Source organism: Dasypus novemcinctus, chromosome 7 (genome assembly GCF_030445035.2).
Source record: "Dasypus novemcinctus isolate mDasNov1 chromosome 7, mDasNov1.1.hap2, whole genome shotgun sequence".
Lineage (NCBI taxonomy): Eukaryota > Metazoa > Chordata > Mammalia > Cingulata > Dasypodidae > Dasypus > Dasypus novemcinctus.
This window is the reverse complement of record NC_080679.1, coordinates 61235110-61262468: the sequence shown is the minus strand read 5'-3', so window position 1 is coordinate 61262468 and position 27359 is coordinate 61235110. Positions and strand designations below refer to the sequence as shown.

At 35.2% G+C, this 27359-nt stretch overlaps 1 protein-coding gene across 1 annotated transcript in view; it reads left to right on the top strand.

The window, feature by feature from the left end:
* Positions 1-26450, top strand: part of FSIP2 (fibrous sheath interacting protein 2) — a 111991-nt gene extending 85541 nt beyond the window's left edge. The window contains exons 18-24 of the mRNA XM_004464308.4: positions 1501-10904; positions 14280-14786; positions 16130-16230; positions 17372-17418; positions 20636-20679; positions 24058-24127; positions 26247-26450. Coding sequence (XP_004464365.2) covers positions 1501-10904; positions 14280-14786; positions 16130-16230; positions 17372-17418; positions 20636-20679; positions 24058-24127; positions 26247-26383 — 10310 coding nt within the window. The 3' untranslated portion in view covers positions 26384-26450. The remainder of the gene's footprint in view (positions 1-1500; positions 10905-14279; positions 14787-16129; positions 16231-17371; positions 17419-20635; positions 20680-24057; positions 24128-26246) is intronic.
* The last annotated feature ends 909 nt before the right edge of the window (positions 26451-27359 follow it).

Genomic DNA, 27359 nt, shown 5'->3' with positions numbered 1-27359 from the left:
GCTATACCTCTGTAACTCGAAGGTCATAAATAGGCTTTCTCCAGGTATAGCTAAATTAAACCTTAGAGAATTAAAAAACAAAACAAAACATAAGAGGACTGATATTACTCCCTTAGTACTTTGCTCTTTTTATCAAATTTATTCTCTGTTCTCAGACATGTCTGGAACCTTCCAGAACCTTTGCTCATGCTCCTTTTTCCACTTAGAATATCCTTTCTTCACTCCCTTATCTCTACATAGACAAATCCTGTCTAGACATGAAGGTGGCAGTTTAAGACCTCTCAACCTCCACAAAATCATGCCTAATGGTAAAACCCAGCTACAAGTAATCTATCCCTTGCCAGCCAATAAATATTCACTCAAAGGTTGAAAAAATAATGTTTTACTAAACTAAGTATTAATAAAACACTAGTTACCTAACTTTATATTAAATTTAAAGAAAATGCCATTACCTAAAGTATATGAAAACACGAGTACAAATCTAATTCTTTTGACTGGTTTTTAAGGTATTTTATTCGTTGCTTAAATGACTCTTGTGCATTCTCTGAGGGTCAGAGTTTTTATCTGAAAAATGAAGGGTTTAATATTTTTCAACATAATACTTAATGTAGAAATAGAGGTAAAGGTGGAAAGGAGGGAAAAGGAAATGGTTATCTATTAAATCCACTGTAGCAAGCACTGTCTTGGTCTGGGTAGAATAAAATTATGAATTAATAACAGGCCTCTTTATCTCTTCCATAAGCATTCCTTTATTTGGGACCATGCAACATATAAAGCATTGCCTTGGTACAGTTAAAACATTATTCAATGAAGAGCTAAAATATATTATGAAATTCTAAGAAATTCTGAGAAAAAGAGTATACTACTCTGGTTGCCAATCCCAGTATCTGGCTATCTTAACTTTCTAAATGATGTACAAAAAATACTCTGTTAAAACAAAGAATAGAATCCTGTGTCTGACTGGTCTCTCCATTTTTGTGACAAACTAATCTAGGGGTTAATGTACTACTGCCACTGCAGTCTATCCCTAGCCTTTCCAGAGTTGCCATGCTTTTATTTTAGTTAATATTGCAGCAAAACTGGTAGACTCCTAAAAGTAATTCAGAGCATAACATTAAATGTTTTGGCTAAATAGATTCTTAAAAGAATTATATGAAGTCTCTGGAGATCACTGGATACATGCTAGAATGTAACACTAAGTCTAAAAATAATTTTTCTGCTACAGGATTTTAGCTTCTTAGGCCCATAACCATCCAAGCAAGATACACATTAGCTCTTGACTTAGAGATTTGAATTCCTTAGGGCTGTTTTCTCACCATCTGAGAAATAATAAAGTTTCCAAAGGTGGAAAACAAATATTGGAAGAGCCCAAGTTCTTTTATTGACTGGGGTTTTCTTTTTCTTTAGTGAGGTATTCCCATAGGTAAATAATTGCCAGTGTATTGAGTTTCTGTATTTTCCTTAATGCATGTTAAAATTGCTAATGTTTTCTTTTTTAAGGTTCCAGTGAAGAGAAGGTGTCTCTTGTTTCTACATTGTCAAGTAAAAAATATGAATCACAACAGCCTCTAAGAAGCAGGCATCATGATTCATCACTTAATCAATTTTGTGAACGTCTCACTGAGTCAGTCATTTTGCATATAATTTCTCGTATTTCTGATGGCACCAAAGAGACTCCAGAAAAAGTGAAATCATTGGAAAGCCAAGAACTAGCATTTAAAGAGATTATTTCAATTCATTCCCAGATTTCTGAAAGCAGGTCAATTCCTATTGGAGAACTTGCTTTAAGCATTTCTGAAATCATTATTCAAATCCTTTTTAATAGTAACTTCATAAAGGCTGATATTACACAGCAAATGGTTCCCATGAAAAAAAAATACATTTACTCCCCAGGAGTACCTGCTGCTGACTTTGATGATCTTTTCCAGAAACTCTTGATAGGAGTGATCCATGTATTGTCCAAAGAAATAGGAATAAATCATCACCTTAAAAGCAAAGAAGGAAACAAATCATTTTCTATGCTTAGAAGCCATAGTATACTGACTTGCAACAAAACAAATATCATGGAAAGACAGCAAGGCCCTAGAGACTATGACTCATCTACACACCAAATTAGTCAAATCATTAGGAAAAATAAATTGAATTATCTGGCATGTAAATTGGATAATCTGGTTGGTAGCCTAAAAACACAAGAATCCAAAGAAGTAGTTAATAAAGTTTTTAATATTGTTTTAGATTTATTTTTGCCAGATGAGTGTTCAGATGATACGATGAATTCTAATAAAACAGCAAAAACATTTTTCCCATCCTCAAATAGTCAGAAAAGTAATAACATACTTGGAAATAACCTAGGTCTTTCCCCCAAATCAGTTTTTCTTCTCAATGTTGTGTGTGAGAAACTTATTAGAACACTTTTGGAGAAATGTACAAGTACTGTCTTCCTTGATAATGACCTTTTTTCTGATGAAATATCAGCAAAAGAATGTCAATTTTTAAAAATACTTCAAAGTGTAGAAGATGAAGAATTTGATTGTTGTAAGGGAGCAATGGACTGTGAACCATTTCAAGGAGATTACATGTCAGACCTTTTGGAAGATCTGGCAGAAATCGATCAAGATTTATTGTCATCAGAATCTATGCTTACTCTTATTTCCCACAGCTTGGTTAAATCATTGATGGAAAAACTAACCCACAGTATACAGCAACTCCCCCAAAGTCTACGTTTTGCAAAAAAGCATTTGAAGTATAAAGCAAGAGGAATAAAATCTAACTTCACAAAAGCAAAAAGGCCTGAATTAACAGAATTTGAACAAGGTAAAAACTGTTTAGAATCCATGAATTATGACAGAAATCCTTTAACAGGCTCCCTGAATGATCCCAGTGTGGGAAGCTTCAAAGCACCATTTGGTAAGCCATTTTCAGTAAAATCCTCATTTGTGTCACCTTTTAAAAGACAGGAAACAAAGGAAATAGATACAGCCACCACCTATAACAGGTTACGTCCAGGAGGCATGAATGCAGGTGTTTATTCAGGCACATTTTTGGAGGAAATAATTTCAGAACTCTTTTTTAATCTCTCTACCTCATTGGACAAAGATGAAAACATCACTGAGGCTCAGCTCAATGAGATGAATACATTATTTGTCAACTCTGTGGTGAATGAGCTTAATACTCAAATCATGGTTTTACGGAATGCTGAAGAAAAGCAATGTTTTCTACCAGTCCATAAAGAAACTGTTAGTAAGATTGTTAAATCAGTTTATAATGATGTTTTGCAGCAATATAAATTGAAAGTGACCTGTGGCAATTATCTGGCACATGACAATAATTCAATAGCAGAACAAATCACTAATAGCATATTGCTAGAGATTATAGATTACCAAATCCCATCTCACTTCAGAGGAAAGCTCACACCTACTTCTTTTTACCCTCTTAATGCTGAAATTATATTCCAGAAACTCCAAAATAACCTGAGAGAATTTAGTTCCCAGCCTAGGTCTTCAACAAGCTATAGCACCATGTTATCACACTCATTTTTAGAAGATGTCATCAGAAGACTTTTACCTCAGCTAATTCCTTCATCCAGCGAGGCTCCCTTTTTGGGAAAGAAATATTTAATGAGTTCAGATTTTAATGAAATATCCACCCATATAATAAAAAAGGTTATGTCAGCCATATCAAAACATAAAATTTGGTTCACTATATATAGTAATCAATATTTGTGTACAGGAAAAAAACTCCAGAAAATGGTGGAATCTGTTTATAGTAATATATTGCAGATATCTGACTCCCTTATTTCAATACAGAAAAGTATAATAAGCCAAAGCCCAATTATAGTTGACCAAATAGCCAGTTTTATTATCCAAGAAATTATTGAAAATCACCTTCAACCCTTTTTAGGTGTAGAGAGTTTACCTCGTCCAAGCACTCCATTGGATGAAATATCTAATATGGTTAAACAGGTTCTCAGTGAAGTCACAGAGTTACACAGTCCCCAGAAACCATCACCCTTAGATGTTTACCCAGATGCATTTGTTGGAGAAATTGTTGTCAGGCTTTTATCAAAGATCTTTACCTCAAAGTGTCACAGTAAATTTGAGCTGGAAAAAATGACCCAAAAAATACTAAATTCAATAAATAGCCATTTTGACAAAGTAAAAATTGGCATTCCACATGACAAAGAGCAGTCTTTTCCCTTTGTAGATACAAATATTGTGGATGAACTTGTCACCTCAGTTTATAGGAATGTTTTAAAACAGCATGGACTTGACCCTGAGGCTGATGGAGAGTATAAAAATGATATTTTTGTTGACAATATTACCAATTTAATTATAGCAGCTATTTCAGATTACCTTTTTCACCCACTGTTTTCTGGGGATTTGTCAGCATCTTCCTATTCTACTTCAATACCTGAGAATATTGTTCAAGACATGCTTAGTAGCATCAGTAAATCTACAACAAGTCAGAGTTTATCTCCATATAACACCTTGCTGCCATACACATTTTTAGAAGACATGATCAGAATACTATTATGTAGAATCTTTCCTTCTACATCGAGTATGGTTCCAAACAGAGAAACCCCAAAAGATAGATCAGGAGTGAACTTCAATGAAATTGCTTCAGCTCTAATCAGTGATATTAGGATGAAAATTTCTCAGCATGAAATTCGATTTTCAAAAGATGATGAAGAAACCAAATTTGTTTATTCAGAGGATTGTGTTCAGCATCTTGTTGATTCTGTATTGAAAAACATTTCACAAAGCTCTGAGTCTCAAAAATCAGTTGAACAAAATATCACAGGCAGTAATGATGTTCTTATTGATAGAATAGCAGGTTTTATTATTAAAAATATCTGTCAGCAACATCTTCAGCCATTCGTGGATAGAAAGTCATTACCTTCATCATACACATATTTTGATGATGAGAGAATGCAGGGTTCTTATGCTAGTGTTTATTCCTCAGCCTTTTTGGAAGATGTGGTCTCTGGGGTTTTAAGCAAAATATTCCACAGGATGTTAGGTATTGTGCAAACAAAATCAGTAAGAGGGGATGAACTGTTTGAAAAAGCTGAAAAACTCATACATTTGATAACAGAGAAATTCTCAAAAGCCCAAGTTAGTGTCATAGAAAATGCTGAGAAACAATTGTATTTACCCACAGTAGAAAGAGATGTAGTCAAAAATATTATTGACATGGTGTACAGCAAAATTTTGAAAGAATATGAAATGGAAATAATACCCAATAAAGATTTTCTAAATGACACAAAGACACTGGCTGCAAAGATAACTAACATCACCCTGGCTGAAATTTTTGATTTCCAAATTCATCCAGATTTTATTGCAAAGCTGCCTTTTAAGTCATATTCCAAACTCAGTGCTGATGTTTTGATAAGGAGAGTACAATATGATATTAGTAAATCAAGTCTCCAAAGACAGACTTCAACAATATATACTACTATGTTATCACATGCTCATTTGGAAAAAATAGTTACCCAGCTTATATCTCAGATGAGCCCATTGGCCTCCAGTGTAGAAGAACCAGATACTTCTCAATCAGACTTAAGTAATACAGTCATGAAGCTGATCAATGAAATCATGTCAATAATTTCAAAACACGCAATATGTATTACTAAACATGGAAGTGAAAACCAAAGTGTGATTTCAGAAAAAGATATCCAGTCTATGGTTGACTCCATTTATGCTGAACTTTCATATTCAAATTTATACCAGTATCTTACAAAAGATAAGAAAGGCATAAATAGCGTACCTGTTTCAAAAATAGCAAGTTTTATAATAAAAGAAATTTTTAACCATCATCTTCATTCATTTTTATCTGGAGATAAAACTCTCTTTACAGCAGCAGTTGAGCAATCTTATAAACAGAAAGCAGTAGATCCTAAACAAGAATTGTCTTCCATTGTGAACTCATCTGTCTTTTTGGAGGAAGTAATTTCTGAGCTTTTATGCAAAATTCTGTATGCATTCTCACATAATGTCTTGGCTGCTGAAAACCCAGATAAAGCAAAAGCCAAAATTACTGGCATTGTTACAACATTAGTAAAATCAATTGTTATGGAATTCACTACATCAGAAATTTTAGTTGCAGATAACTTTGATCAAAATCTGTGTTTTTCAGAAGGATATAAAGAAATGGTTCAAAAAACAGTCAACTTAATTTATGAAAATATCTTAGATGAATATAAATCTCTGGTTCAAGTATATAGGGCTATACAAAGCGACACTATCTGCTTTGGAAGGAAAATATATCATTTGCTATTGGGAGAAATTTATGATTATCAGGTTCAGTCATTAGTTTCAGGAGAAATAGTATCTTCTTCCTGCTCTTCCCTTCAAGCTGATAATATCATCAAAAATGTGCTTGACATCATCTTAAAGGACAGCTATTCCTTGACATCGTATGTTACCGTTTTGCCTCGTTCCCTTTTAGAAGATATGATTTACAAACTTCTAATGCATATCTTCCCTTCAACTGGCACTGAAAGTGAACTACAAGAGGAAGAGGTACCACTTGATTATGAGTTTGTAAATGCAGCTTCAAAATTGACTGATGAAATTATAAAAGAAATTTCTGAGCATGAAATTAGACTTGCCACGGCAGAGAAGAATGAAGAAAATACTCAACTAGAAGTGATTGAGAATTTGATTGACTCCATATGTAACAATATTTTGCAAAAATCTGAATTCCAAGCTGAAGTACAGAAAGATTCAAGTAACAAAGGACGCTCCTTCCTCAGTAAAATAGCTGGGTTCATTATGGAGGAAATCATGGATCATCATCTGAAGCCATTTTTACATGGTGAAGAAACATCTCACAGTGACTTGTCTAATTATGACCATGTTTCTGTACTTGATAAACATGGTGAAGAAAAGACACAGCCTTCTCTCTATTCAGCCACATTTCTGGAAGATGTGATTGTTAACCTTGTTCGCAAATTTTGTTCTCTTCCAAGTATTGCTGAAGATTCTAAGAAAAAGGAAATACAAGAACCAGATATTGTAGGCTTGGCTTTAAAATTTGCAAATGCCCTGATAGGGGAATTTAGAAAAAGTGAAATTAAAGTTTTACCAAATGCTGAAGAAATGTTTTCTTTTCCACCAATTGATAAAGAGACTGTTGATAAAATATCCAATTTTGTGTATGATCAGTTTATAGGAAAATATGGATCTAATGATATTCAGAAATATGATAAAAGTAACATTGTTATAGAAATGATTTCTGCTTTAGCCCAGAAGGCAATCTCTGCTTTCAAGATTCAACCACTTTTTTCAGGAGACTGGTCTTCCATGTTCTTTTCATTTCTAAATCCAGATAACATCACCCAAAGAGTTCAACACTTACCACAAAAAACCTCTACACATATAAACAGATGCTTAAAAGGGAAGCAATTTATTTTGCCAGAACAGTCATATAAACACACTTCTCAAAATGCAATCCAGAAAAATACAGTGGACACTTTGGAAAGAGATAGAGGTGCAATGAGTAGAAATGAAAGTTTCAAAACTGAGGAAACATCAAAGATAAAATGTGATATCCATGATCCAATACTTAGTTCTGTCACCAACATTATGAAAAGCAGCGTGGTTAATCTGGCATCAGAGGCAGCTGCAAGTGTGGCAATTAAAAAGAAAGAGGATGAAAAGAAAATCGAAATTTCAATTGAAGAAAACAATGGGATTGTATCAAAACTTACTTTTCCAAGTGCTGGTGTGAAAAGTATGGATACTCAGGAGGCAGAATTAAGTCCAATGCAAAAAAATAATGAAATTGAGAAGAAAAGCTTATCAGCTCTGAAAGATGATAAGCAAGCTGTTGAGGTTCACACACATTTTTCAGATGTTACAAAATATGAGAAAGTAGTACTGAGGCCGGATGGTGTAAAGGAGAGTGACAAAAAAAGAGAGAGTTCTTTTAAAAAGAATGACAAGCCATTTAAATTCTCTTTTTTGAAGTCCAAGGAGAGCAATATGGAGACTACAGCAGCAAAAAACTTGAAAATAGCCTCTCAGAAACCAAGTAACAAAGGGAGGAGAGATTCTTCACCTCAAGTAGTTATGGATGAGGAAAATTACATGGATTATGAATGTGTTCAAAATGTCACTGAAAATATTTATGACAACATTTTAGGCGTATCTTTTCAAGACTCAGTAGATGATTCACAAGCCCTGCATCTTCCAGATGACAAAATATTGCATGTAAGTCAAGAGTTTGGCAAGGATTTTACACAGTCTACTTCAACAAAGGATTTCTCATCCTTAAATAATGAAAATGTCCATACCAAAGAGAAAGTGGACAAGGAGAAAGGTAAAGAAAAAGTTGAAAAGCTTAAGAGTGAACCAAGTAAACCAGACAGTCCACAGTACTCATCAAAATATAAACCTGGAATTTTTCCTGCTAAATTTTTGGAAGATGTTATCACTGAAATGGTTAACAAATTGATCTTTTCCTCCTTACCAGAAACACAAACATGTCATGAATATCAAAATGTAACTGTTGATGGAAATCAAACTGAACTCTATGACACAGCTATGAAACTGATTGATTTACTTTTAAAGGAGTTTTCAGATGCTCAAATTAAAGTATTTAGGCCAGATAAGGGAAATCAGTTTTTCCCAACTGCAAGTAAAGTGTCATCAGTTCATAAAGTACCTTCCAGGCAAAAAGAATCAACTACAGAAGAATTATCACCCAGCATTAAACTAATAACTGTGGACAAAATACCACCTGTGTGTAAAATGACTAAAAAACCCTCTTCAAATAAGGAACCTTTTCAAGATAAAATACCAGCAACTGATAAAACATTGGTTAATAAAGTTGTTCACTCCTCTATATGTAATATTTTGAAGGAATATAGATATCAAGACTCCATTTGTAAGAACATAAATAGTAATAGAGAAAATTTAGCAAGAAGGCTATCTAGTGCAGTGATAGAAGAAATTTTTCAACATCAGCTTAACTTGCTACTTGGTGATGAGGTTCCACCATCAGCATGTTTGCCTCTAGAATCTAAGGATGTTGTCAAAAAAGTTCAAAAGGTGGCCCAAATAGCCAGCAAAGAATGTCAGACAGCATCACCATATACCATAATTCTGCCTCATGAATTTTTAGATAATGTGATTTCTTCTCTTTTATCTAAAATTTTCTCGACAGTATCCAACACTAAAGCAGAACCATGTGAAGACTATTTGTTCACAGAATTGGATTTCCTTCAAGTAAAGTTAATAAGTACAGTTATGACACAGATCTCCAAAAATGAAGATATGATTATACAGTATGTAGAATCTTTACATCCCAATGATGATGAAATTATTCAGTTAGTTGTTCAGTCTATCTATAATAGCCTCTTGCCACAATTTGGATCTCAAGAGATCATAAAAAATTGTGTAACCAGTGGATGCAGAATCCTCACAGAAGCTATAGTTGACTTGGTTCTCCGAGAAGTGGCTGGCAATCAGTTGCAGAACTATTTTTCAGGAGAGCTAACACCACATCAGTGTGCAGAAATTGACAGTGTTATTGAAAATATCCTTAAAGATGTCATTCAAACTACTGATGTTCCCCACTCTCAGCCATCACGTGCTTACAAACTTCCTTATAACATAATAGAAGAGATTGCTGTAAAATTTTTATCAAAGCTTTTATCTGCGTTTCCAAAAGTGGATAAGGAAAGAACCAAATCTCTAGAAACTGAAATGCAAAGAATAACCTCAAAAATCTTAAATTCAATCCAAGAATTTATCTCCAAAAGTCAGATTAAACTTGTACCACCATCTGAGAAATTACCTACTGTACCTTCAGCCGACAATGCTGCTATTGAAAAAGTAGTCAATTCAGTTTATACCAGTGTTGTAAAGTACTCTGGCTCACACACTTCTATATTTAAAGATTTAATAGGTAAGAGCAGTATCCTCTCTGATATAATAGGTTTTTTAATGGTAAAGGAAATTTCCACTTCTGAATTTCAGCCTCAAGTTGAAGAGGAAGCATCAAGTTCAGAATTAGTTCTGGAAGCTGTCCAAATTATGGAAAAAGTGATTAAAATTATTGATGAACTTAAGTCTCAGGAAAAGCCTTTATCCATAAAAGGTTCTGTGTTAGATGCCACATTTTTAGAGGAAGGATTGGCTTTGTTCTTGGCTAAACTAGCAAGGTTACCAAGTGCCTCAAGCAATGCTACAAAAAATTTTTCAAAGTCAGAATTAAATAAAATTGCATCTCAACTGACAAAATCTGTGACAGCTGAAATTTCCAGAAGTAACATTAGTCTTGTAGCTGCTAACTCTGAAGAACACTTTTTAAATCCAGAAAGTGTAGAACAGATTTCTCAGGTTGTTGATTCTGTTTATAATAATGTACTGCAACAATCTGGATCCCATAAAGACCTTTATTATGATATAAAAGGTTCCAACAGATACTTTCCTAAAAATGTAGCTAGTTTAATTATTGATGAATTTTCCAGTTTTCCATTGAGTACAGTTAATTCAAAAAATAGTGATCTCTTTGGAGAGCTGGATGTTGATCGAATTGTTCAAAAGGCACAAAAGCATGCTGTTAAAATGGCCCCTCAATTAGAGAAAGAGTCAGATGATTATTCAAATAAAGGGGAGTTTCCAGTTAAAATAATTCCATATCTTGGAAACAAACCAATCAAAATAGATCCAGCCATTATTTCACAACACTTAGCAGTAATTTCTGTAAAAACTCAACCTCTTGAGAGACTTCAGATGGATTGTTTAAAAAGAACTGGACATAGCATAAAAGAACTCAGAAAAGCATCAATAAGTGGAAGAAGTTATTCATCACACACATCTTATGCAGAAAAGATAAAGAGAGAAAGACGTATCTCACTAAATAGGATGGGACGACTGGATATAAAGCCCTTCGAGGTAAGTGCAAAAGGCAATGGCAAAAAAATTAAAAGTGAGTAGTAAGACAATTTTTCTTTTGTTATCCCTTCCTCAAGTAATTTTCTGGGAATGCATTTTTGTTGTTCACCCCAGTGGCAGAATTGGGTACACTAGTTCATCCAATACAGTTTTAGGATTTACAGGGACTTACCAGTTCTGTGTCTTTCACTAAAGGTCTCAGGTAATTTTCCTAAGGCAATCAGATTGAACGGGCTTTTCTTCTTTTTGAAGAATGTGGCTATGAAGACATACTCTTAACACTGAAACCAGACCAACTCGAATTGTAATTCTCATTTGAAGCTTCAGAAGGAGCACAATCTCTTATAAATAAGTTCCTTTAGTTCTTTACTATAGATATCAAAAGGCATTCAAAAGGGCCAGTTAATAGAGTATTGTGAGAACCAACTTCTATTAGAGTTCTAATTTTTCAAATTAAAGACTCTACAAACAAACATTACTGAAAGCTCTTAGATTACAGGTACATAAAAATAGCTGGGTGTAGAACAAGATTAGAATAGAAAAGACTAATATAGTAAATGTGAAATTTAAAAAGTGTTATTTGCAGTTTTAAATGAAATTTGTTTGAACAAACTCTAGAATAATATAACATAGAATCAGTTTTTAATCTTCTGCAGAATTGTATGCCACAAATCATATTCTTAATTACTAGAACACTTTATTTAAGACCTCTACAGGCCACAGAAAGCAGGGAGAGAATATTTAAACCAAATGATTACCTTTGTCCTCTTCAGAGAAGGAAAATCAATCCTAAAAAATAAACATACAAATAAATAAGCCAACATAGGCAACTCAGGTAAGACATATGTTTCACCAGTCTGGGAACAGTGCTGTCAAAAAACAGAAGAACTGATATTAGGTCAATGAACTTAGACATCTGTTAGCTTCACCTCAGTGTTTTGTTCTCTGTTTTCAAGCACTGTAAATTGCTGACACACAAAGCACCTGCATATTAAAGGTACAATCAGTTATAAATTCCAAAACCTTATAGAATGATTTTAGACTTTCTAAACCACTGTTTTCCCTTCCCTCAATAGCATAGATAATCAAAATTGATTGTGTTTTAATTTCATAAAGAGGTTCTTCCTATGTTTTGTTTTCCAGGGATGACAGTCCTTTAGGGCACCATTATCTGTAAAGCTGGCTTATAGTATTGCAAAGGGATGTTGAGCTAAGACTGCTAATTCTTATTAGAAGCTCTGTGGAGTCATCAAAACCTTTAGAAATGGGGAAATTCTATTATTTAATTATAATTGCTTTCCCTTGATCTGCCTTTAACATTGACCAATCGAAAGCAATATTTAGCTCTAAGGTTGAGGAAAAAAAATGGAGATTTATGTTTTCAGACTTATATTGGAAAATATGTTCAAAGAATCAGAAGTGGGGGAATAGGGAACAAAAATGCAAAGGCCCTCACAATTTTGGTTATTCATCTTTTTTTTTCTTTTTTAGAGAAGTTGTTGACTTATAGAAAATCATGAATAAAATACATGATTCCCACGTACCACCCTATTATTGACACCTTACATTGGTGTGGAACATTTGTTACAATTGATGACAGCACATTTTTATAATTGTGCTATTAGCTATAGTCCATGGTTTAACTTAGGGTTCACTGTTTGTGTAGTGTGTTTCCATAGAATTAAAAAAAAATTTCTTTTACCATATATCCAACCTAACATTTCCCCCTTTTAATTGCATTCCCCTTTTAAACACATTTCAGTACTGTTAATTACATTCACAATGTTGTGTTACCATCACCACCATCCATTACCAAAACATTTTCATCATACCAAATAAGACACTTGAGCATTTTAAGTCTTCACTTCTCATTCCCTATCCCACTCCATCCCCTGGCAGCCTGTATTCTAGATTCTGACTAAATGAGTTTGTTCTAATTGTTTCCAACACTGAGATCATACAATATTTGTTGTTTTGTGTCTGCTATATTTCATTCAACATGATGTCCTCAAGGTTCATTCATGTTGTCGCATGTATCAGGACGTCATTCCTTTTTGTGGTTGAATAGCATTCCATTGTATGTATATACCACATTTTATTTATCCATTCACAGTTGATGGACACTTAGATTGCTTCCATCTTTTGGCAATTGAGAATAATGCCACTTTGAACATCAGTGTGCAAATACGTGTTCAAATTCCTGCTTTCAATTCGTTTGGCTATGGATTTCCAGGTCATATGGTAGTTCTATACTTAGCTTTCTGAGGAACTGCCAAAGTGTCTTCCATGGTGGCTGCACCATTTTACACTGCAACCAGCAATGAGTAGAGTGTTCCTATTTCTCCACATCCTATCTAACACTTCTTATTTTCTGTTTTGTTGATATCAGCATTCTAAATGGTATCTCATTGTGGTTCTGAGTTGCATTTCCCTGATAGCTAATGATATTGAGCATGTACTTTCTGTCTGTTGGTATATGTTCTTTGGAGAGATGTCTATTCAAATCTTTTGCCTATTTTATACTTGGGTCGTTTGTCTTTTTGTTGTTAAGTTGAAGGGTTTCTTTATAGATTCTGGATATTAAATTTTTAACAGATATGTGATTTCCAAACATTTTCTCCCGTTGTATAGGTTGTCACTTTACTTTCATGATAAAGTCCTTTTGAAGCATAAACATTTTTTATTTTGATAAAGTTCCATTTATCAATTTTCTTTTTTTTCTTTTTTTGCCTGTGTCTTGGGTATAAAATCTAAGAAACCATTGCCTAACACAAGGTCCGGGAGATGCTTCTACATTTTCTTCTACGAGTTTGATAATTCTTTTATATTTATATCTTTTGATCCATTTTGACTTGATTTTTACATAAGATGTGAGGTGTGGGTCCTCTTCCCTTTTTTTTTTTTTTGCAAATGGAGATCCAGTTTTCCCAGCACCACTATTCATCATTTTTAAAAGTCATAGTTAGGCAATACCTTGCTTTTTTTCTTGAAAATATCTGCATTTACTCTGCTCTGTGATTCCCTAAGATTTTAGAAAAATATATTATCATGTCTACCTCTGCCACAAAATTTTCAAGTGAAAATTTTAAAACAAAATAACATTATAGTGAACTATAAGCGAAAGAAAGAACCTTAGGTTAAACCTTTCTCTGCATTTTGAAATCAGTTGTGATAAATTAGTAAGATCTCTCAGTGGAAAAAAAAATTACTGATATCAACAAATATTTCTTATAATTTTTTAAAATATTGCTCATATTTGAAGGTAATTGTATTCAATTGAAACCCACTACTATGTTTATAAATATATCATAATATAACCACAGGAAAAATAATAAAGGCATTTATTTTTAATATTCTTTGTCCCTTCCATTCCAGGCTGTTTGCAGAAATTCATTTCAGAATATAATAAAGCCTGATATAACCAAAGTGGAGCTTTTAAAAGATGTTCAGAACAAGAAAGATCTTATCATTCGGTTAGTAGCTCATGATATTGATCGAGAAGATTCAGAAACTAACACAGAAGAGGGACTGATCTCTGATGAAGAAGAAGTTGTTTTAGGAGAGGTTATTGCAAACACAGACTACTTAGCAGAATTATATGAAGATCAAGCAAAAGAAACTGTGAAGCCAGTAGAAAGCAAAGTTGTTTCACCCAAGCCAACACTAAGCACAAGCAGTCTGAAAAAATTTTTATCACTGAGCAAATGTTGTCAGCCCGCATCCAGTACAAATTTCAAAGGTATTGAAGATACTTCAAATCAGATAACAGAACCTAAGGAGAGACAAGTTAAAAGAACTCTTGCTGAGCTTGATATGGTCAACTGCTCAACAACCTTGACTGACACAGACCCATCTTTTTGGGAGAAAAAGTCACAGTGTAGAGTAAGTAAGAAATGTGATTGTCAGTGACCAAATATCTCTGGAAAGGGTAGAGGGTGTTGCAAATTCTTTCCAAAAATGTATATTGTTTAGGCAGAAAAAAAAACTAAATTGGTTCCAGACAGTCTCATTCTTAGCCTAATAATACTTAGAGCATAGAGAAAATAATGAACAAAGCCAGGAGCCACAAGTGAGGGAAAACAGAAAAATAGAAACCAGTTAAGAGAAATGCAAAATTATTATTTAAAACAACAGATTCCCTTCCTTTTATACTTTGATAAGTACTCATTGACAGTTTTGTGTGGAGAAACACCAAATTAGGAGTACGGACCAGATGGTAAACTGAGGTAGAGGGAAGTAAACAGTTTCCACATAAATTCAGATCATCTGTCTGGTTTTGAATCCTTAGTTTGTCACTTAAGAGTTATGTGAACTTTGGTCATGTTACATAACCAAATTTTTTTTTCAAAAGATACTCAGCCAACTTGCCCAAACTTAATCAAAATATTCTAAATATCACTAATACATTTAGCCCATAAAACTCCACTATCATGGCATGCAGCTCTTGTCCCTGGTTCCTTAGCCTTTAAATGATGGTCTAGACTCCAGTGACATTTAGGATAGCCCTGTCCATAAATCTATGCCATAACATGTTTTTAGAGAATATATATGATTTAGAATTTCCTAGTGACACAATTCTCTTGATTATCCATTTGAAGTAATTTCCAGCTTACCACAAAAGCTGAAGTGAACCTGAGAGAAAGAATAAACATCCAATTCTGTTCAATTCAGAAGTTTTACAAGTCAAACATCTTAACACATCCTTGATCTTGTTGGGAAGCCAAGTGTGATTTCATGACCAAATACAGTCTGCAGAGCAGTTTTCTTGTGCAGCATAGTCAGAAATTCTGGCTTCACAGATAGCTAAAGAAATGCTACAGTGTAATATTAGCAAAGATCAAAATGGATTGTATGAATAATCACAATAGTGGCAGTCTGTTTTTGAGATTCTAATAAACATCACAATAAAAAGTAATTTTTGTTTTTTAATGCAGTTAAATATGAATAAATAAAAAATATTTGTAAAATACAGAAACATATTCTTTAAACATTGTCCTAAGTTTACGTTTAAAGTCCTTTCAAACCCAATAAATTTAAATCATCTTTACTGAGCCATTTCCAAAGAATATGTCAGAAGGGACATTTTAATTGGAATTATGGGATCCATCCATTTTTTTAACAAATCTCTAAAACTTTATCTCGTTACAGTGTAGGTGAAAGTGAAAAATATGTCGGTAAGGTGAGACAATGCATATTTGAATAAAATCTGATTTTCATTTTTCCAGAAAGAAGAAAGGAGACTTAGTAATGAACCAACACATTACTTTGTACACAGAATTATGAGTTCATCTTCATACAACCAAGAAGATCTGATTTCAAGTGCTGGGTACATTAAATTAAAGCCATTCAAAAATAGAAATCTGAGATGAAAATATGCTTATGGGAAGAATGAAGCCCCTGGTAAAACTGTGAGGAAGCAAGTGTTCAGCCCTGTACTTTCCCTCATTCCTCCTCATTCTACTCTCCCTTTACTTTCCACTGTGGTTACTAGACACTCCATTCTTACCTGCTCTTCCACATTTCTCCTTACTTGACCTCTGCCTACTTTTTTTGATTCCCACTTTTTAGTACAGTGATGTCCTGAATCAAGTATTTGCAAAGGTGTTAGAAATTTTTTATCTGGAAGACAGACGCTGGGTCTACCATTATATATGATTATTGGCCCATAAGTGATTTTGCTCAGTCTCCTATGTATCTAAATGTACCAGTGTGTAGAACTGGATCAACAATAATGTCTGCATTGTTGACTTGAAAGGGTCTATGCTTACCTCTCTTAAGTTCCCTGTAAGAATCCATAGGAGAAAAGGAACAATTTAAATTGAGCATTTAGAGACAAATTTCAGAAAACAATAGAATTTGATGTTGGTCTTAAGGATGGATAGGATTTAAATGAGAGCAAGACAGTCCAAGTTGGGGTGACTGTAGCAGCAAATCTGGACTATGTGGTATTGATAGGGTGACAGAGAAGAACAAAGAGCACTGTAGATGTGTAGTCTAATTAATAACTATATTTCAAATAGCTAAACTTGTATAGAATTGTTCCTAAGTTTATAAGAATATTTAGAAACTGGAAGAGGTAGCATTTTCTATCATAGGAGAATCACCAAATATAAGAAGAAAAACAATTTGATTAAATTTTTTCTCCCATTCAGCATTACAGAATTGTTTCTTTTTGACCTGATGCCATTTGGGGCATCTATTCCTGGATCACCATAGCCTCTATCTCCCCTACTCCTGCATAATGGTTATGTTAGCATATATAAATGATAATACAGGCATAACTCTCTATCAGTGGAGAACAGAGGGGACATAGATAATACCAAATAAAAGTCAAATTAGCAATCATTTTCATTTGATTTTGGAACTCAAGTTTACTTCTATATGAATAATGACTGACCCAATATTCTGTAACTTAACTAATAATTCCTTCATTTATTAATAAAATGTCCTTTTTCTTTTGTTTTTAGGGATACTGAAGATTATATCACAGACCCAAGTGATAAAATATTTGAAGGTTGGGTTGATTTTTTAAATTTAAGTTAGAGATTATCCCAAAGGAGTCTCTGTTACTGCTTTGATAAAGTTTTCATTTATCAAGACTAAAGTTACTACTGGATATTTCTAGTGGCTTTATGTACTTTTGGAAAGTGGTCCAGCAGTACATCATCCAAGTGTTAAAATGAGCCACTTAGTTTACCTTGCCTGAATTGCTCTTAAGATTTCATTGATGATTTTGGTAGCTCATTTACAATGTGATTTATGAATTTATATTACCATGCTTTTGTTGGAAGTATCCACAAAATAAGGGTGTACCACAATATGGGCCAAAACCCATGCTATATTAGGATTTAATCATCCCTTTCAGCCTACTAAATTTGTAAAAAGACTATAAAGGCTGAATTTTTGTTCCCATTAAAATATGCCTAGGATGGACCTCAGTTTTTATTTTATCTCTGTTACTACTGACTTATTAGAACATTTATGAGGACTCTTAGTTCTTTATTTGTTAGAACATTAGAGGATCAATATGGTTCTAACAATAAGAGGATAGACAAATGATAGAGTGTCTTGTTTGCTGTAAAGATGGCCATGAAACACAAAGCACAGTACTAAAAGCTTATCCTATTTCAAGCAACCCACTCAAGGACTTACTCAAGAAACTTACTCTCTCAACTTGGGAACAAACTTATTTTCATCAAAGATAAACCATAGAATAGTAATAAGTATGTCAGAAGTCCATGTACACGCAATAACCAGAAGGTGTCCCAATTGTCAGTGGTGTGATTCCTGCATTACAGAGTCATAGGCTGTTAGAGCCAGATAGAAACCATTTAATACACACACACACACACACACACACACACCTCATTTTATAATTGGGGAAACTGAATCTCAGGGAGGAAGTGACTTGATCAACATTACTCTGAATCAGAGACAGAGCTCAGTCTGGATCCCAAGTCCCTGGACCCTAAATTCAGTGTTTTGTTTTTTTCCAACTTCATTGTAATGACCATGCCTAGTTCGTAAATCCTTTGGTAATATTGCACTTGACCAGTTCAATCCTTTATTTGTTCATTCATTCAAAAATGAATGAACATATTCTTTGTGCCTGATACTGTTCTAAGTTCCCAGCTGTGAATAAGACTGACAAAGTCCTTGTCCTCATGGAATTTACATTTTAACTTGGGGTCGGGAAGGAAGGCATAAAAATCTCTATAAGATAATTCTAGATATTGATAAGTGCTTCATCAAAAAGCTAAAGTCTTTAAAATGGCTTCAAAATTCTACATCATCTGTATACCACCTTACCCCCCTTCCCCCGCCCCCCTCCTAATATCTCTCTAACCTCCTCCTCTTTTTTTCTGCTCACTCCACTCCAGGCCTCACTAGCCTCCTTATTGTTCTTCCAACATTCTAGGTGTTCACGGTTTTGCATTTGCTGGTTCACTGCAGTGTTCTTCCCTCTATATCTGTGCTGCTCGTTTCTCATCTCCTTCAGATTCTAGCTCATATGTGACCTTCTCCGTGAGGTCTTCCTTGATGATACTTTTTGAAATTGCAACCTTATTCCCACTATGGTACTAACTGTCCCCCTTCCTTGCTTTATATTTTTCCCTGGCACTTACCATCATTTGACCTACTATATATCTTGATTTTTTTTTTTTTACCATCTTCCTCAAGAATGTAAGTCCCATGAAGGTAATGATTTATGTCTGTTCACAACTGCATCCCCAAGAGGTTAAAACAGTGCTTGGTACATAGTAGGCGAAGCCAAAATCAGTGAGATGAGAGAGACTAGGTAAGGAACTAATTGGAAGCAGAAACAGGAATTATATTTGACTATGTTAAGATTGAGATACAATTGTAAATTCTAGTTGAGATAAGCAGTTGGATATTTAAGTCTAGCATTCATTGGGGGAAGTCACAGCTGGCGTATAAATTCTTAATTTCATAGAATATACAAGGAAGATAAGTTGAATCTCAATCGAATATCTGGAATTTTTCTGTGTTCTTCATCAAAGCAACTTCCTAGTATATTCTGGATGGTTGGTAGTCATTTAGCCATGAAACATAAAAACATATTTGAAATGATAGCTCTGGTAGTAAACCCAAATGTACTCAATGACTAACAGACAAAAGTCAGTTCAATTATGTAAGTAGATTCAGATGCTTAGATTATCAACCAACAATGAAATTTAACCAGTTTTATTAGATAATTCATTTAATCAACCCTCCTCATATTTGAGTTAATTGAGGTTTTACTCTAATTTTTCCAGAACCTACATTGACCAAAAGGGTAACTCAGAGAGTGACCACTTGTGTTGACTCTTACATATATGTATAATTATATATGTATAAAATGCATAGTATGTACATACATCTCCTTGTGTCATCTTTTGAGTCAGGCAGGGAACATAGACCTTATTCCAATTATACGTATGAGGAAAGTGAAAGTCTGAGAAATTAGATGTAATTTGCCAGTCTTCACAGAGCTCTAGGTAGAAAAGCTAAGACTCAAACTTGGATTTTTCTGACTCCTTAGCAGGTCATCTGCCTCTCTAGCTATAGGTCTTTGTGAAACTTCTCTCACAGTATCATTTCTATCTTCTTGAGCCAAATTTTTTTTCCATGGTATATTGGTGTTCCCTGGAACTTGGGGAACTTTTAGTCCTATAGCAACTCCACCAGACTCCCTCAGGATACTTCCTCAAACCCTTCCTGATTCATACCAGAAGTAAATATTTCCTAAATCCAGCATCTTCCTATCTAGCAATCCTTTAGCTGGAAGATTTGTTTCATTTTTCTGCTTTTAATTAACAATTTACAATCAAAGAGTGTTAGAGCTGGGGGGACCTTGGGAGTCATCTACTGTGTTACTCCTCATTTTATAGATGACCAAATAGGTCCATAGGGACAGAATGGTTATGTGCATATGTGTAGCTACCTAGTTATAAAACTTGCCTTTCCTAAATCACATTTAATCTTTCATTATCCCTGAATGAAGAGCAAATAAATGCCTCAGAATTCTAGGGATCTCATCTTTTTCAAATTTGTTCTCATTGTCTACAAACTGAAAACAAAACAGCAACAACAACAACAACAAAAACCTGCTTCTATCTGCCAAAATGCTAAGATTTTTTCCTGAGCAGAAGTGTTAAGATCAGTTGTGTGTCAACATTATATATGTCTTCAGAAAAAGACTATTTTCCAATGTTTTGTTTTGCCCACAGAAAGTTCTCAGGAACCAAAGGTAGAGAATGCAACAAGTGTTAAGGTAAATATTTTTCAATAGTCTCTAAACGGGTTAAGTGGGATCCAGCTGAGAATGGCCCAGTTGTCAAAATGAATCAGGGACTTTGTGGTATGATTTGAAGGACATGAGGAAACATTCCCTATTCTCAACTTTTAATATCAAATCTTTCCCCTGCCTGAGGCCTGTCCTTAGCACCTGAAAATTGCCTGATCAAAATTTTCTCCTAAAAATTGTCCATGTTCTTTACTTGAGTATACAGAGTAAACTACTCTCCCTCCTTAGCTCCTCTGTACAATTCTATTCTTAGGTCTGTACTGCAGTCTTTGGAGATACACCTAGAGGTAGTAAATCATTTGGCACAGCCCAGTGTGGGTAGAACCAAGTGAGAAACTTAATTGTGGTCAAGGAGGTAGCAGTTTTCAAAGACGAAGGCATATGGCTTCTGGGAAATGGGTCCTGAGTCCACTAATTTCTCAGTGTTCCTAAGAACTAACTCTTTAAAGGCAGCTTTCCAAAAGGCTTGTCTACTCCTCAGTATGTGCCCAGGAAATTTCCTTTTCCCTAATCCTTCTCTCCCTCCACCTCTCCCCCTCCCCCTCCCCTTTCCACTCCCCCTCCCCCTCCCCCTCCTTCTCTCTCTCTCTCTCTCTCTCTCTCTCTCTCTCTCTCTCATCCTAGTGTTTCCTTCTTGGCTTAATTTAATCATTCTCCATCCCCACCCCACACACACATGCATACATAATCCATCAATTTAGACCACTTACTTCTCAATATCATGACATAGTTTAATTTTCAGAACCAATTCTGAAAATCCTACAAGTCATATATAAGTTTTAACTTTTGCCAAAATCTCCAAAGATGCCCAACTTGTTCCCTGCTTGACCTAGTTCTCATTTTGGAATATAAACATCTATTTGAGAATCTCAAGGACTCTCCTTTGATACCTATACTTTCCAAGTAAAATCATATGACTGTAAGAGGAGAGGAATTCTCTTTGTGCCAAGATGAATTCCTGGCTAATCTGGACCCTTTAACATCATTTTTCTTTCTCTCACTACCGTTTTTTCCATGGTAAAATTTTAAAGTTGTTAACCTGTCCAATACCAGTTACGATGGACTAAACACACTCCACCCTATTTCTTTTTACTGTAACAAGTGAAAACTCTGGACAACTAATAAACATTCTGAAAAATAAATAACAAAAATTTGAGGAGGGAAATCAGAACTTCAAAACTCATGGATAACCAATAACATTGTGATTTTCCTGGGTTTTTCCTCCCGTATTTTCTGGCTTAGACTCAGGGCAGCTGGAATCCTAGAATTGCGTAAAGGGAAAGATAGAATAAACTCCAAGAGAAACTACTGCTTTCTGACTGTGAGGGAGAGTCCTGTGGGATGAAGACTGAAAGTGGAGAAGAATCCCCCCTTTATACTCACTGTTTTCCCCTTGAGGCAAGTTCTGGTCAGGAAGCTGCATAGAAATGGCAGCAAAAATAGCTCAGGCACTTAAAAACACTGAGAGAAAATCCTTCTATCTGACAAAAGGAACTGGGAAAAGGGAAAGTATTGGAAGGAAACATGTTATTTTCCTTTCTCTGCTTTTTCTTGCTGCTTTATCCTGGACGTGTTCACAGTCCTGGGAAATGCAAGGCAGCCCAAGACTGCAGGGAGGCTAAAGTCCCAGCATCCAAAATCAGAAACGGCATCTGCTGGCAGCTGGAGAAATAGGGGGAAGTCATGGAGAGAAGGGATTCCGAAGAAATGAATCCTTAAATGTGTTTATGAAGTCCGACTTGGGCTAAGCGTACATGAAACTGGCCTAAAGTTACATAGGGGAAAAGCTTTGAGAACCTAAACTATGGTACTCATAATGGTTCACACACAGGACTACTCAGATAGCACTGCAAATGCTTGAAAATTAATCTTAAACCACAGACCACGGAAGGCAGTGTAGGACTGTGGTCTGAATCTAACTGGTTTGATAGCCTACTGAAAAATGTCCAGGATACCATCTAAAATTACTCAACATACAAAGAGCAAAGACAATATCCACAACTTTCAATGGAAAGGACAATAAACGCCAATGCCAAGGAAGTCAAGATTTTGGAGTTTGCAGACAAAAACTTTAAAGCAGCTATTATAACACACACTTCTGAACAAATGAAAATACAGACTTTCTAAGCAGAAGTGTATCTACTCATCTCTGGTACATGGTAGCATCTGTCCCCTGCTGCTTCCTTTAGATAAGGGTTTCTCAACCATTGTTGCACATTAGTTTCATATGAGACTTAAAAAAAAAAAAAAAGTCAATAACCACCCCCATCTCAGAGATTACATTTCAATTGGAGTGGAACTCAGGGATTAATACTTTAAAAAAATTTTTTTCCACAGATTTTTCTGTTGTGCAGCCAAGGTTGAGACCCAGTGCTTTAGATCATCTCTGTTCCATTTTATTCCTTAGATATCCATTTTTTTTTTTTTGCAATATCTTAATATGTAAGTTGCCTTAAGTCCTCTTGTAATAACTAAGATAAACTCTTATAATGATATCTGCTGTTTTGTCATAGTCTATACCGAACACATTTCTCTCATCTTGCTGTATTTAGGCCTTGCTTCATTGATTTCTCATTTCCTTTTTAAACTGCCAGCTCCTTAAACAAGCTACCCTTAGAGCCTACCTGCCCCAGCCTATTTTGTGCTTCTCTGAGACAATTGCTTCTGCATTCAAAGAAAGTATAAAGATCTGTAGAGTAGAAGTACCAGGTCCATTCAGCCCCTTTCTTGCTTCAGACCCCACATTTGCTAAGATTTCCATAAAAGAAATCTTTTTTCCTTTTCCCCTTATTTTATTTATATGGTACTAGGGCTGGGGAATGAGCTTGGGACCTTGTATGTGGGAAGCTGGCACTCAACCATTGAGCAACATCAGCTCCCCTGAGTTGGTTTTTTCATTTGTTTTCTCATTGTTTGTTTTTGTTTTTAGGCGGTACCAGGGACGGAACCCTGAAGCTCGCATGTGGGAAGCAGGCACTCGATTACTTAAGCCACATCCACTCCCCATCCCCTTATTATCTTTTCTCAGACAGGGATCAGTGACATTACTTACCAACTCAGCAGAAGAGAAAGGGGGATATAGGGCTGATATGTTTTCATGACGTGAACTACCTGAACCCTTGAAATCATTTCGAGTTAGCCGAGTCCTATATCATGACAAGAGCCAATCTTAGCTATTGTAATTTGCAAAAATTATGAAGGAGGCAAGAATAATTTTTTGAGACCACAGAGCACAAAGATTTGTGTAAGGTGCTATAATGGCTGTGTTTCATCCCTTGAGGATTTCTAGGTGTATCTAGTGTTCAGTGTCCAACATAGATTAAGTGTTTCATTTTGTATTGGCAGTTCATTACCATTTATGAAGGAGGCAAGGATGTTCTTGGCAGTGTACATACCTCAAAGGAAGACATTGCAGGTACAAAATATACTATCATTTTAAATAATATAATAAATCTCAATTATGTCATTTTGAATTTAGAATTTTTGATCATTTACCATCTGGAATGAATGGCCCTTCCCTTACAATATCCTTACCTGTTATCAACATGGGATTGAAATAATGTTCTTACTATTTAAATATATAATATGCAGTTTGTTATTTATATATTTCTTTTAAATTTCACAACTAAGGGGTAACCTAATGGAACTAACATTTATTAGATTCCAGCAATGTACCAGGAATTCTGTTTATGGTTTTTCTCAACTCTATGTGGAAGGATTATCCTCATTTTATTAAAGAAGAAAGTGAGAATCATTTTACCATGGAGAAAAGTGAAAGTAACTTATCCAGTGTAACCCACAGATAGCAAGCTGCAGAGCTGGGATTCAAACACAGATCTGTCTGACTTTAAAGCTTAAACTCATTCAAACTGACCATAGTTCCCACATTCATATGCTCACAGGAGGAACACAAATACTATAAACAGGAGGGAAACGGACTTGGCCCAGTGGTTAGGGCGTCCGTCTACCACATGGGAGGTCCGAGGTTCAAACCCGGGGCCTCCTTGAGCCCTGTGGAGCTGGCCCATGTGCAGTGCTGATGCGCGCAAGGAGTGCCCTGCCACGCAGGGGTGTCCCCCGCATAGGGGAGCCGCACGCGCAAGGAGTGCACCCCTAAGGAGAGCCGCCCCCAGCGCGAAAGAAAGTGCAGCCTGCCCAGGAATGGCGCCGCACACACTTCCCATGCCACTGACGACAACAGAAGGGGACAAAGAAACAAGACGCAGCAAAGAGACACAGAGAACAGACAACGGGGGGGGGGGGGGAGGGGGGGATTAAATAAATAAATAAATCTGTAAAAAAATAATAATAATAATATAAACAAGAGTAGCAGTTGAATGGCTCTTTGAATATGGCATGCCCCACCTAACATGACAGCTTTTACTCAGTTCCAATCCTTGACTTGTTGAATTTTTACCAGATCTTCCATTTCAGGTCTTCCATTTTTATGAGAGGTTTGTATGAAAGTTCTTTTTTTAAAAGTTATTTTTATTTAATTGCCATTTTTTTTAAAGATACATAGATCACAAAAAAATATTACATTAAAAAAATATAAGAGGTTCCCATATACCCCCCACTCCCCACCACTCCTCCCACATCAACAACCTCTCATCATTGTAGCACACTCATTGCTTTTGGTGAATACATTTTGGAGCACTGCTACACCACATGGATTATAGTTTACATTGTAGTTTACACTCTCCCCCAGTACATTCAGTGGGTTATGACAGGACATATAATGTCTCTGCGATATCATTAAGACAACTCCAAGTCCCAAAAATGCCCCACATCACATCTCTTCTTCCCTCTCCTTGCCCTCAGCAACTACCATGGCCACTGTCTCCATATCAATGATACAGTTTCTTTAATTGCTAGAGTCACAATAGTTCTATAGTAGAATACCAGTAAGTAATTATGAAATAATTATGTTAAACTGAACTCCAATATTCTCTAAGAGCTCTATGCATTGACCAAATAGTACAGAAAAATGAGTCCAAATGGTGACTATAATATATACAGTCCTATTTCAAATGACAAAAAGTCACTTGGAGTGAATCAATTGAAAATTTACCTCAAAGTAAATGAGAAATGATAATGTTTTTAATATACTTTTACTTTTATCTGAGCATTCTGAAATAGACACTCTCAGTGTATAGAGTCAAAAGTTACCTTTCCACATACATTTAGCTTAGCCTTTTCAGATGTTTACCTTCTGGAAAAAGAGGGAAGCACTGCATACCTGACCAAAGAAGCACCTAGCCAGTAAGCATAATGATGAAAGTGAGACAACTTGGGTCTTAGTGCTAACTTGACTTCTTTCCAATCATATGACCTTAGGCAAAGCATCTGACTTTACTCATCTTATCTTGTTCCCTTCACAGCCATGCTGGAAGAATCTATGTGAATGTTATTTAAAACTCACAAATTATTTCATAAATATCAATTTCTGAATGTAAATCATTAATGCCCTAGATTGACTACCTCAATTTAAAAGTTTAATAAATGTCCATATTTCTCTTTTGGTTTGTCCACAGAAAACCCCAAGCCCAGTATTTCCAAACAAGGATCTAAAGTGCTAGCAAAGGTATCTTCAGCTCTGTCAAAGGTATTTTCCCGATCTAACACCAGTATTTCCAAATCTTCCTCACCACCTCACCAGGATGAGCACTGAAGCTGTTACACCTGATATAAATATGCTTACCTCCCTTAGAAAATAAAATGGATTTGAAAGCATAATATGTGTTCTATGAGAGTGAGAAGTGGCCTTTCTTTTTGTCATTCCCTCTCTCAAACTGGGCTCTAGGGATGAGAATACAGTAAAACTGACTGAAATTATGCTTCTAATTTCTCTATTCAGAAACAAACTGATCTCTTACAGTTCCTGCTGTTATTTATCATGGATATTGATTATCATGGTGTTGTGGGGGTGCAAAAGAGCTAGTAAATATTATATCAGGGAAACCAATCTCTACAAATAGTTTTAAATCAAACTTAAAATTCCACAGTAATGCTGTTTTCATTTTAACAACATTAGTTCAACTTTAAATTCTGGATTTCCCTGATTTCTTATTCTTTATCTGTCATTAAATAAACTTTTCTCAGTTCCACTATATTTTTAAGTCCTCATTATGTTCCCATTTATTTTCTCTTTAACCCTGTCCTACACCCAGCTGTCCTAATGCTGCTATTTTGATGAACCAGTTAAAGTTCAGGAGCTGGTCAGAAAAAAAAAAACAACAACCTGGATATCTAAAGAAGTTCTGTTACTTCTTTTTGTTCACTTATATTGAACTATAGTTTTTCTATTACATGACTTACATTTTTTTCCCAAGTGAAGAAAGACATATCACTGAACCAACACATTATTTCATACACAGAATTTTGAGTTCACCCTCAAGAGGATTTTATTTCATCTGCTGATTACATTTAATTAAAGCAATTGAAAAAATATAAATTTAGATATAATTTATGTGTATGGTGAGATAGAACCTTTGGCAAAACTTTGAGGAAGCCAGGATTCGGCCTTTCATTTCCGCCGACTGCTTTCCCATCCCAATCTTCCCTGACTTCCAACTGTGGTTTCTTCCCGGACCTCACTTTCTATCTGCTCCCCCATTCCTATTTACCTGATTTCTACTTCCTTTTCT